Here is a 13,454-nt window from a genome sequence, read left to right on the forward strand (position 1 = left end):
ATGTGGTATTGCTGCAAGCAGTGCAGAGTAGGGTCCTGGGCCATGTGTCAATAAGCCTGCGACTCTGGAAATGGCTGACCTAAAAATGGGTTTCCCTGATGGTGAACCTCTTGGCAGGATCTTAAAATGCCAGGATGGATGAACTGAGCCCATGGCACTTAGTGGATCACAAGTGACAGTTGCACCTGGAAATGGTGCAAGATCTCTCCCGCACATGGGGAGAACCTTGACTCAGCCTGTTTGCCAGTGCTGAGAAAGCACAATGTGACAGTTCTGCTTGTTGGAGTTTCCAAAGCGTCTCTCTAGGAGACTTGTTTAGTCTTGGGTGAAACTCTGAATTCCTGTATGCCTTTCTGTAAGTACCTCTCCTGAGTTCTGAAGAAGATAAGGACCTTCCAGGCCCTAGTCATTCTGATGACCCCTGACACAGACATAATGGTATCCAGAGCTCCAGGGCTTGAGCATCTGTCTTCCAATCAGGCTGCCCCTCCGGTAGGCCCTGCTGTCACTGCAACAGGGCAGTGTTCTGCACCCCTGACCTTCGCAGTCTCCACCTATATGCTTGCAGATTGAACTGCGACAGCTGATAAGCCTTATCCTTCCTCCGGAGATGGTTCATATAATCTTAGCAGTTGGGTGACCTTCAACAAAAGCTGTATACTCCTGTTGTTGGGACAAGTGTGTGGATTAGTGTAGTACACACCAGATTGACCCTCCCCGGGCTAAGGTATCTAATATTTTGATATTTTTCTCTCTATCCTGGCAAGTGTTCCCTCAGGTCAAAGTTAGATGGAAACTTTAATCTCGTTCTGCCTTTTTACGGTTGCTGTATCAGCTCTTATTATTTAATTCACCAGTTAGGATGTATTTTTGTTAGACCTGTAACATGTTTCTTCACTCTTGTTTTGTCATGCTGCAGTGCGAGCTTAACTTGGTCCCATATATTTGATGTACACTCCCTTTGAGCTGCTCCACAACTGTCCTTTGCGCCATCACATCTGTGCAGTAACTGAGTGAGCTTTCTGCTTTCTTTGTTAACCCACTGAACATCGCCCTCTTCTTAGTCAGGTTGGTTCTGCAGACATGAATATTCTTTTTGCAGAAAGTTGTGACACCGTTCCACATTGGTCAAACCATCACCCTGCCTTCGTTTTGTGCTCCGTCTCACCCCTCTATGGAGAAGTGACTCCATCTCTTGGAGCCACAAAGAGCACTGAGCTTTTACATTGATCATACTAGAGATCACCACGTGAACGATCATCCCTTTGGTGGGGTTCGCCGGAGCAAAAAAAGGCAAGAACTTACTGAAGCTAAACCATCTCCCGCTGGGTCATGCGCTGCATCAAGATTACTACGCAATGACCAAACAGCAACCTCCATAATGGCTACTTGCTCATTGTGCAAGGGCTAATGCTGCTACCATTGTATTTGCCCATCGAGTTCCTGTCCTGAAGTCTTCCAGGTGGCTATGTGGGTGTCACTCCTTACTTTCAAGAAGCACTATTGTCTGGACGGTCCGGTTTGCTAAGAGGGGCATTCCGCCTGTTTGTTTCCTGCAGGACTTTTTTTAGTTTGAACCAAATCACAGAACCACCTCCTAATAGGAACCTCTCAGGTATCTCCTTGTAAGAGGAAGAATCTGCTCTTAGAAGTCTCTTTCAGAAGAAAAGTTTATTTCACTTCGGTAGTGCTCTTTCTCATAGAGATTCCTGTCTAACCACATATTCCTCACCCCCACTTCATCCTCGTTTGTGAATTAGATGATGGATCCCAAGTCTGCAGACAGATCAAAGCCAATATGTAGTAGGAGGGGGGCATGAACTGCCTTGAAAGCAACTGATGTCAGGGTGCGGAAGTGGCGCCTACATGGGCTTCTCATGTCATTTCCAGAGCAAAGCGCTGTCAGTGCAGAGCCGCAGGCACTACGGTACTGCTCAATTGTTTTAAGACCCAGTGTAGGGAATACTCAAAAAGTGAGGAATCTGCATTTAGAAGTCTCTATCAGAAAGTATGTTACAAAAGTAGGCAGATTGTGAAATATCCCAATAATTTTTAAATTGACTATTAAAAGTATTATTGATATAACGGTGTGTGTGTGTTTGTGTGTGTGTGTATCTCTATAAATATATATATATATATATATATATATATATATATAATATAGGTTTCAGTTTTCGGTGTCCATTAGTGTATGGTTTGTTACTAAAAAGTTGACTTGGAAGTTTAATACAAGAGACCACAACAATTATAATGAATGGCAGAGTTTCTTTTACTTACGTTTTAACTTTTTACTATGTTTGGTCACTGACCCACTTTAATATGTTCTCAGGTGCAATCCATCAGAAAACATGGACATGTATTGCTTTTGCATAATGTGCTACCGATAATTTGCAAACAGTTGGATTACTTCTCATTGCTTTCGGCTTCTTTACAGTGCTGTCTTGTTAGGTATTGCTCAAGCAGCATTGTACAGGGCTATGAATGAGATGAGTTTTATCGACTGCAGACACGTTTTACCTCGGAAGTGTTTCACCGGAAGTTAGTTGCTCCGTCAACAACTGTAAAATATTTAGAGTGGTTCAAATGACCATCATGTTATGGATTAGTCACATATTGAATTAGCAATTTGATTTAAATGTGTAGGTTATTAATGAAACAATTGATGAGAAGTGTGGGTAAGGACTATTCAGCAAGGCCTAGGTAAATAAACAAAATAACATAACATGATCTTTGCAACCATTTTGGTGCTTCTGTAGTCTGAATGAGTTAAGAATCTAGTACAGACCTTACAATTACTTCACAGTTGACCTGTGATCAGGATATTAGTGTATCATTAATTATATTTTCTAAGCCTTTTCCCACTGATTACACTTTTAGTCTCAATCTAATTTCCTCAGTACTCTCCCCAATACAATGTGAGCCCCTTTTTTGGGAGCAAACGCAGATTTTAAAAACTTTGTTGCAGTAGTCCGGCCCATGTTCCGTCTGGATTGCACCCAGTGGTAGTGCATTAACTGGACTACTCTATTTGTGATGGATTTCTCTTGAAACCTTGTTACGTGAAGATCTTAATGTAATCTCATGATATACAGAAGTTTGTGAGATACATCTCCTCAAAGCGATCATTTAATTGGTTTAATAATCAATGTGGAAACAATTGATAGAAATTCTTTGTTGGTGGTGGTGCATGTCTGCAATTGTTTTAAAACCTCTATTTTATCCTTATTGTACTGTAATTCTAACGTTGTTAAACTACAATCTAATGTAAACCTCTCAATGTATATGTGTCTTTGTCGGCGCTTTAACAGCTAATACTAGCATCGTAGGACAAGATATCAATATTCATATTCATATCAATAAAGGAAAGGAAGAAAAAATGGGAAGCAACTTCCCAAGCGCCTCTCTATCCCTTCCAACCCTGCCCTCCTTTACTACTTTTTATAATGGGTATTATATCTTTCCTAAGCTTGTCTTCAGTAACATTTTTCTTCAAATGTATAATTAAAAGGGAACCAAAATAATCTTTTGAAGCAGGAAAGCTGTTCAGTTAATTTTTCGGTCTTGCCTACTAGACAGCACTTCCTTTTCCTGCTTCTTGTTCAATTACTTGCCTTCCTCTTTATTTGTTTGTCCCTCCCCTGAAGCAAAGCCTCTACGTTTCTTTTGATTAGTTGGCTTGTTTGCTTCCAAAGCTCACATTTAGGAAAATGCTTTTTTTCTTTTTCATTCAAGATTCTATGAAAGTGCATAAGTACTTGTCCCCTACATGCTGTTTCGCCTTGCCTCTCCCATCTTTTCTGTAAAAACACAGGAGCATGGATATTTTTGCTGGGAGATAACTGAATAGCTGACTTTACGGGTTGTTTTATCTCCAGCTTTACACATATTTTATGAAAGCACACACAGGTCATAAATGCTTTTATGGTGTTGGAGACTTGGGACAGCTGCTGCACTTACTCAGCTGAAGTATGAACCAGAAGGTGTACGTAGCTTGTCACTTCTCCCAGAGGCCCATAAATCTGCTCCCTTGGGTATTGCAGATTACCAAATGACTGAATTGTTTGTAAAGTACATTGAACCTTAGCAAGCATTTCCCCATACATTTGAGCACTTCCTTATTCTTTTTAAAATCTGTTGAGAGTTTCCAGAGTGAAAAGTATATGAAAATATACCATGTCATTTAATGAGATGGAAAACATTTAATCCGATCTGTGGTGTGGAGATACAATAATAAATATGTTTGCTTTCCTACCATTATTTTGAAATGTGTTTTTCTTTTGCTTTTTGTAAACAATACTTTGCAGACAAACACTCAGTACATACCTTGGAAAGCGAGGCATATTGGCTATGCAAATACTTGAAACATGGGCACCGTTCTCCACGTAAAATAACACAATTGTGTTAGCCTCATCTAAAGTAAAAAAATTACTTTTCTTAACGGGGACTCTCCGTTTATTTTTGGTTCAATGCACACTGAGCTTGCTGATTTTTTGTGTTTTTCTTTGTAGAGCACAATGTTTAAGGTCAATTTTAATTTCTTTTTAGGTCCGTCGCCTTTTTTAAATAAAAATATTATGCACCACTTCCTTCCATACAGGTTTTTTTTTAGTCTGCCCGCTTCATTATTTCATCTATCTAATGTAGTGTTGTTTACATTTTCCTTGTGCCCACAGTACAGCATTGAACAAAGCGTCAGTCCACGTAAGCCATTGACTTACCTCACTGTCTGTAATGGCATTCTGCTCTTGCACACTGTGATTGGCTCGACTATAAAATGTGCCTTTCAGTGCCAGTGAGTAATAGTGCAATGTGTGCTTTTACTTTAGAAATATGCTCCTTGTGTGATTTTATTTTTTTTGCAAAACATATTAACAAAGCAATCATTGGCAGCAGCCAATGCCGGAACTATTTGGCACATGCCTTGGTCTTAGTCATGTTACACTAGTAAAACCCATTTTATGTGTTTATCATAATTGATGAATCTCATATTCAGATTGAAGCTAGTAGAATGTTTTGTGATAAATTTGTTCTTTCACAGAAGTATCCCATGTCATGGTAGTATTTCAATCCTACAAATTCATAATGGGTGAAAACCATCAGAAAATAAAATCATGTATTACTGCAGTTTATTCGATGAAGCAGTTCCCTTTAGAATTATAAAGTTGAGCTCTCATTCGTGCACTATGCAAGTCTCTTGTCGTGTGGCATCCTTTTGGAACTGCACTGCACTGAACGTCTGATTCACATACAACTTACTGTTGATTTGTAAAACTCACTGTACTCCATGACCATCTACAACTTTACATTAAATCTTTATTTTTCTCATTAGAAAATCAGTCGTGTCGTTTTTGTGGGCAACTTTTTGCGAATCAATACATTGTCAATGAAGCTATTGGCGTACGCACTGGATTATTGGTCAAAGGGTCAGCTGAAGGCATTGTTCCTCGAACATGAGGTATGATATGACAGGAAGTACCCTTCAGATGCTGTTTTAAATGTCTAGTTATTAGACCGTAGACCTAGATATTTAAGTATTATCTAAAATATTCAACCACTTACACTTGAATAAGTCTGCAAATGACTGATTTTTCATGACGATTTGAATGGAAAAGTGGTGCTTAAAGTGATGAAATAAAGTCTTAGTCACTTACTGACCAGAATTCCCATACTGCTTTCCCTATTGGACTAAAAAATGTGAACTTGAGAAGACTTGTGCCTCAGCTTCCAAATAACAAAACAGTGACTTCAAGATTTGTATGCTTCTACGTGTGATTTTAATAAACAAACTGTTTATTGGTATTCATAGAGCCTGAAGGTGGAAATCTAGAAAACTCAGATTTACATGCACTCACCTAATTGTAAATCTGCATATTTTCTCTAGTGTAAATTCAGAAGTTCCTAAGTCTCCCTCACCCCATATTTAAACAAGCAAACAAATAGAAACATCTTTTCCTTACACCTAATCATGTAGCAGTTTGCGATTCCCACCTTACACACTAGCTGGATTTGTGTTTATGCATCACAAATAATTGCACATGTTGTGTATGAAAACCCAATGTGTGGCTTTACTTCATTCTCAGTAGATCCGTTCTGCCCCTTTATAGCCCCACCCCGATCCTAGCCTACAACCATTACTGATAAAATCTGCCCTGATCACAAATGTTCTAAAGTACAACGTTTAAACAGAATACTTACATTCCTATAGATTCTCGTCCAATGGCTTAAAATCTGCCATTTCTCCATAAATATTGATTTGCATGATTTGCTCTGTTCTTCTGATTCATATGTTTGGACTGCTTTTAGACCTTTGATAGTGGCTTTGATGGAAATAAATAAATATCTGTTCCATGTGGGATTGGCTTTTGCAATAAAATTGTATCTTCATTTTGTTTTTTTTCTTAATTTCAGGGCTACTTTGGAGCTGTGGGTGCTCTGCTCGGGTTGCCAAACTTCTCCTAGAGCACCAGATGTTCTTGGCAAAATAATTGCATATCCCTGATAGAAATATCCTTGTGTATGTTAAAGGGAACCAAAGAGGATCACCAGCTTTTAAATGCTGTAAATTCTTCTCTTGTGAAAATTGTGGTTAAACTCATGAAAAATGCCATGCTTGAAAACTGGGAGATCTACTAATGATACCGCCGACTAGAGAGAACGTATACCCTACACTTTCTCCTGAAATATGTCATCTGCAGAATGCCCTTGATTCTTTCTTTCAATGCTTTAATGCTTCTGGAGGAAATTTTACTTAATTAAAAAAAAGTATTAAGGGGCAAGGTATTATTCCTGTTTACTCGTACAACATTTTTTGGAAAACACCAGCGCTAAATATCCCCTCTAGTTTTATGTTTATTCTGAGTAGTCCAATGATACACTTCAGGCTTGTTTGGAGCGCATCTAGTATATTTTCTTTTTAAGCTGGACTGTAAAGAAAAATTGCACAGCATTTAAATAGCACTAGTGTTCAAAGATGTGTTTTAATGAGTGGAATGGTGAAGATGTGTTAGTTGTACTACTTTCATCCTTAATACAATTAGTACGTCAGTCCAACCTATACAGGATTTAACTTGAAGCTGTTGAGGTTTCCTCAGCAAATGAATTCATTGTATTCGCTCATCGGTGCTCATCTATACTTTTCCTAGCTATTAATTAGTTTATGGAGATCATTAGTTGAGTTCCATATGCAGTGTTGCACAACAGTATTTTTAACACCGACTGTGCCCTTCAGATTAAAGTATTGGGGTATATATTTAATGCAATTTGTAGAATATACTGTTCAGAATATTGCAAATGCATTAAAATATTCGAGATGCTGCATGAAAGAAGACACCTGTGAAGCCAAAGTAAGACGCTGGACAGTATCTTCATCTTTGAGTACCTTAAGCATTAACTGGAAGTTGAGCTTGGAGTAACAGCCCAAAACCACATAGCTTTCTTTGCAATGCTCTACTGATGTGTTGATTGTTATTTCATGGTGGAACATTTTTGTAATGTTGCTCTTTGGAGTTTAACTGTGCTTTTGCTGAACTATTCCGAAACGGTTTACTTATTCTCATGCTTTGTCTTGTGAAAAGGTTTTGAAAGCTGCCTTCTACAACTTGCATTGGGCATCGCATGTACCCAAGTAAAGATCTATTTCCTCTATTTATTTACTGCAAGACGCCTCATTTTGGCACCACTCTGTAACTGTGAGTTCTAAACCTGAGCAATTCGGCCTTCTCCTGGCAGCATTTTGAAACTGACTTTTTATCTTGAATAATAAGAGGTTGCTATTCTTCAGCTTGGAAGCCACAATTGCAGGTGTACTGTGGTACTACAAAAGGTATTTCTTACCTTTGCTTATACTTCAAGTTATTGTTAGGCTAACATAACAATACCTGAACATATGTTTACTGTGATGTCACTGTATTTTTTTTATTGTTTAGATAGCAAACAATGTAATAATACATGTCTTATCTGTGTATTGACACACAATGTACATCGATTATGCCTTTATAATTGTAAGCATCCTATATCTTTTAGTTCACAAACTGGTAATGTAACACCTCTATTACATGAAAGAACACCCCCACCTCCCTCCCCCCCGGATAGTTTGTTCATGTAATTTTGTGTCTCTGCAGAAGGCTTTTTTTTAAGGCACTGAACATAACACTATCAAGAATACATCTCTTTCAGTATTCCTATCAAGCTGGCACACAAGTACAATTCAAAGTTTCATCTGTTCAAACTATCCTGTTTGTGCTGCATTGAATTTATGTAGGGACACACTTATAAAACTCGTTGTTTGGTTTATGAAGAAACCAAGGAGTAATGTACAGAAGGGGAAAATGAAACATTTGGGCAGCTTCATACAGAATTGGGACTGAAGATGCAGTGCCACATAGGAGTTTGAACCCAATTTCTAATTGTAATACTTCATTTGCACATTTGAGCCACATTTGGGACAAACCACAAGTCATACTTTGCCTCAATCTTCTCTTCAGGTTTGGAAAGGCAGATTGTATGGTGTATTTTACATCTGCTTCTACTAAGTGATAGATCTTCGCTTATGTTAAATGGTTAACCTGGAGGCTAAAGTATAAATGGAACTGCAGTAAGCTTTCAAAGCTTACCGACCGTATAATCGGAAGGCTATTCAAAGTCTTTTGTGCCTGTATATTCTTATAACTAAATATTGCTTTCCGAAGGCACATGCAAATATCTCCAATGTTAAGTCCTCAAAACTGCTTGCTAAGACATATTTGTAATAACTTTTAATATCAGATATTCATTTTCACACAATGATTTCGGATCAGGAGTTTTAGCTTACTGAGCATTATTGTGTAAATGAGCATCCGAAGTCGAGATTAATTTTTTGTAGTATGTCATTCCTTGAATATTTAATTGTCTTTTTTTCCAGCTTATTACAGTGGATGCTTCCTAATCTTACACACCCAAAGTGGAGTTTTAGATAGATTATAAATGATTCAAGTTGACTTTGCTTTAAAACAAAGATTTATATGGGAGTGGGTATCTCCTGCTATTGTGGCCATTCATTTTACATTACGTAATTTGGCATATTAAAATTCAAGGACCTTTTCATTTTCAAAGGTTGCCCGAAATGTTTTTTTTTCTATTCAGTAACAAACAGTAATATAGAATGGACATGATTGTTTAAAAATGATCATTCAGATAATTTCAAAGTAAAAATTAAAGTAACGTCAGTAAACATTCATACATTTCTTGCGGCTCATAACCATATAATAACCACTACAAATTCTTTGTCTAACCTAAATATCATTTGTATCCTAGAGACCTGCTAATGCAACATCTGTCAAACAATGAACCTGTTCATTTTCTAATGTATCACCTCCAAGTTAAACTCCGATGTCTATCTGTAAAGCAAGCTAAAGCCTACTTTACATTTTAATAGGTTAAATGGTCAATGGAACTACCAGCTCTAATCTTGGAGTTTATGTATTTGGTTTTTCACCTGTTAATGCTCTTAAGATTTCTTAGGCACCATTTTAGGTAACACAAGAATAATCAATGTAATATCGTTTCAAAGTATGATAGATGTAATATCGTTTTCACAGTTTTGTTTACCCTTAAGTGGTACGTTTGATCAAAGTTCTTTATCAAAAATTTAAATTTTATACGTCAAGTTAAAGGACTCAAAATGGGGTATGAGTACATGCTTTATATACAATACGATATCCATTTTTTGTTTTAACTATAGGCATTCTCAAACAGGTTTGCAGCTCTCATTGGAAGTGACCTGTTTTAATCTACTTGGAATACATTGAAATGTAATCCCATTAATCTATAAACTACATTTTTATTGTGCCTTATTTTTTAGCTTGGACTTTAAGATGTTTTTTTTTCACATTTTACTTCACAAATGCAGACGGTACACATGCATGCTGCATTGGTAAAGTATTCAAAAATTCTAAAATGTTCTTTGCCTGGAATGATGTTTTTTCTTTTCTGTAATTTATATGGAAAGATGGCATGTTGAAAACCCGTTCAAAGACATAGAATGTACATCTTCAAATGGAAATACAACTGTAAGGGGTCACAGAAACACTTGAGTGTAGCTGCTTTTGTATATACTCAAAAGAAATTTGCAGTGCTGTACTATCATTGCATGAGAAGTAGAGAACATGGGAAATGCTATCCTACACCTTTTATTTGCTTTTGTCCTTTTTGCTTGCATTTTGATTCCATGAGTGCAATCAAATTGCAGTATTTTTATATTTGTGTTGCATGTTCTCCACAGTATGTATTTATCTATTTTCCCCTCTATAATGTAATTTAAGGTAGAATATATTGTACATAAATATGGAATATAAAATAGATACAACTCAATGATTAAAAAATGTTCATATATTTATTTGTTGCAATTTTGTTACGCCAGGAAAGAAAGTGCAGTGTCTCCAGAGCCTGCACTTATTTTTATATCTGATTGCTAACTGTGAAGAAAACCACACTTTTTTAGTGATCCTAAAATATTAAACGAATATGGTTAGTCTGCAGGAACAGGGCTTATGTTACAGGAAATAGCTGAAGTGTTAATGATGCACTTGTAGACAGTAAAATAAAACTTATGAAAAGCTGTAAATTCGAACTTTATAATTCATCGAGCCATTTGTTAATGAATTTGAATAATTTGCCCCACCAAGTCTAATCCTGTGTTATAATTCAGTATCTCCCTTAATAGATAAGTTAAACCAAACAATGTTTTGCTTCAACTGCAGTTTTTGGACTTCAGTAAAATGTAGCATGTACACATGTGGAAATTAAAAGCTACAGTGAGTGTTAAGTGCTCACTAACTTATTGTATTCGTTGCAAGATAAAAGGAACTAGAAGCTGCAATTAGTGTAAGACACACTCAGAGTTTTCAAATTTGGCATGCAATGGTTCACTAAAAATGCCAATTAAACTACTACTTTCTAAATGAGACATGCCAACGAAATAAATACAACTCTGGATTATTGAATTCTCCTTTCATTGCTCTCTTATGTTAAGAGTTCCTCCTTTCATTTGGTAAACTGAGTTCTTGTAGTGACAAGTGTTGTGCACAACTACATTTTCTAAAACAATCATTCTGAAGCAGACTTTTTGTGAGTTTCAAACATCACCTAACAATGTATTCTAGTGTAAATATTTCTTGACAAAATTTCATAAACCGTTTCCCATGTGTCGTGAGACACTATGAAACTTTGTTTTCAATGGGAATATGTGGCTGCCTGTGCACTTGGATCTGTTTGTCACAGTTCATTATCTGTAGTTCCTTAATTCATTTTCCAAATGTATCAACTGAAGGTTTAGATGCTATATTCTGGAAAATATATTTTTTTCATCTGTGGGTTGCCATACCAAAAACACAACAGGGTATTACTTTTTTCTTGGTTGTGTTTTATTTAAATGTTTATGCTATAGCTCCATTCTATTTAAGCCTTCTTAGTTAAACAATTCCATAGTCAATAAAACTAAATGTGTGCCTATTTTTCTTAAATCAAAGTAATTGAGAATGTTATTACTCACCATTTTCGATTTTTCATTAGTCTCATTGAGGGTCTAGAAAATAAAAGGGTGAAGAAAAGGTTAGCCTGTCAGTGTCCTTAGTAGATCCTGCTTACAAATGCCTACTTGTGTTTTCTACTCTCTCTCTGCTAGATGGTTGACAGCTCACTGAAAGAGAAACTGCTGTGTTTCAGAGGTTTTTATGGTCCATTTGAAGGATGCTTTGTACTTGAGACACCTTGTAAGTTTCTAAAGTCATATTTTTCATGTCTACGCATCATTACTTGAGCAATATGCTGCCCTCTTTTTCTTTGCCTGATGATGTGGTGACTGTAGACTTCCTCCAAGATGTCCTGTTACTTGTATCCTTACCATCAAATCATAACAAAGGATGGCCTATTCAATTTTCCTTTTCATCTAGTCTTAGACTTCTGTTAGACTATATCTATTAATTTATTTTTTTGTGAAAATATTTCATTTAGAACGATTACTACTGTTTGTCACAATTTAAATACATTTCATGTAGCTAGCCACTCTTGTCCAAGGAGACAGCTGTGCTTGGTTTTTGATTCGGGTAGGGGACATATCCATTCATGTTGTTTGCCCTCTTCTTGGCTCGGACTTTATGTGTGGTAGTAAGGCTGATGGGAACAAGTGGGTTACAGGATACAATTACAAGAAACTTTGATATTGAAGTCAGACACCAGTAGGAAGTCTGTCCCTCGCTCAGTGCGACCAAAAATCATTTCACCTACTATTCTGGTGATGCGCTACAACCACTCAGTATTGTAGAACTTGAAGTACCCGAAGTTCAAAGAACTTAGCTGAGAAAATTTATGTGACATGTTTTATCTTCTAAGCCATACTCAATTCAAGTGAACCCCTTAAGTCAAAGTCCTATTTGTTCAGTTGGTTTCATCCCCAACAGTTTTTCAGAGTTGTACCTTGAGTGAGAGTTGTAGCATGAATCTGGTGGGTTCTTGCTTTTTATTTTTAGTGTTCCAGATCATATGAACCTTCTCGGAATCTCCTACTTTCCTACTTTAGAGTCCCGACTGCCTCCGAAGTGACGTGTAATTTAATGTAACTATATGTGTAGCATTATTACACAAAGAATTCGATTCTCTGGATATTTGATGGAGAAATTGCTAATCAGCGTTTTTGTCTCAGTCGCTTTTTTGAGTTTCAATGCGTTGGTGCTTGCAATATTAATTTTTTCTAAATATTTCTGCAATAATTTTATAGACCTTGTGTGGTTATCTTCCATTTCAGGAGAAGAAAGTCTGCACTTTAGCCAGATGTTAGCAGTATGTTGTTTAGGCTTCTTAATCCTTTTAAGTTTGACTTTCAGCTTGCACAATATTTAATGTTGTTGATGCTTAGAGTGGACTACTTTCTGATGCACCTGCACAAAGCATCCAGAAGATGCCAGACTTCACAGCTAGAAAATTAATTTTGTGTAAGCATTCTGCAAGCAGAATGTTCTGGGTAGCAATTCTAGGTCTAACACAGTAGTTGGAATGAATTCTGTCCATTTTTAAAGAAGCCTCTTTCCATGTTTTTCTTCCATCATCTTGTAATTTCATTATTCACTGTAATATCGTCTCAACATGTCAGGGACCAGTGTAGTTCTGGGATTACAGCATAGAATTAGTAATTTGTTAATAATAACACACAGTCAAACTGGCACGCATCATAAAATCACTGCAGGTGCTGATTACTTTTTGTAATCCAGTACCTAGAACCAGTTGTCATTTGATAAAGTACCTAATTGCAGCATTGCCTATCGAATGGACTCTTAAAAACTAAAACTAACTTGGGTTGCCTATCAGAATATTGTTCACAAAAATATTGTGGCCTAAACTAAATATCATTTACAAAAATATCACCCCATTCTATGTCAGTTTTTTTTATTATTAAGTCAAATTTAGCAATATTTTTGTTAAAT

The 13,454-nt window shown here is 36.8% G+C and overlaps 1 protein-coding gene across 1 annotated transcript in view; it reads left to right on the forward strand.

The window, feature by feature from the left end:
- PANK3 (pantothenate kinase 3) overlaps positions 1-10,370 on the forward strand; it is a 111,410-nt gene extending 101,040 nt beyond the window's left edge. The window contains exons 6-7 of the mRNA XM_078653385.1: positions 5,330-5,455; positions 6,409-10,370. Coding sequence (XP_078509511.1) covers positions 5,330-5,455; positions 6,409-6,459 — 177 coding nt within the window. The 3' untranslated portion in view covers positions 6,460-10,370. The remainder of the gene's footprint in view (positions 1-5,329; positions 5,456-6,408) is intronic.
- The last annotated feature ends 3,084 nt before the right edge of the window (positions 10,371-13,454 follow it).

Source organism: Lissotriton helveticus, chromosome 7 (assembly GCF_964261635.1).
Source record: "Lissotriton helveticus chromosome 7, aLisHel1.1, whole genome shotgun sequence".
NCBI classification, from domain to species: domain Eukaryota; kingdom Metazoa; phylum Chordata; class Amphibia; order Caudata; family Salamandridae; genus Lissotriton; species Lissotriton helveticus.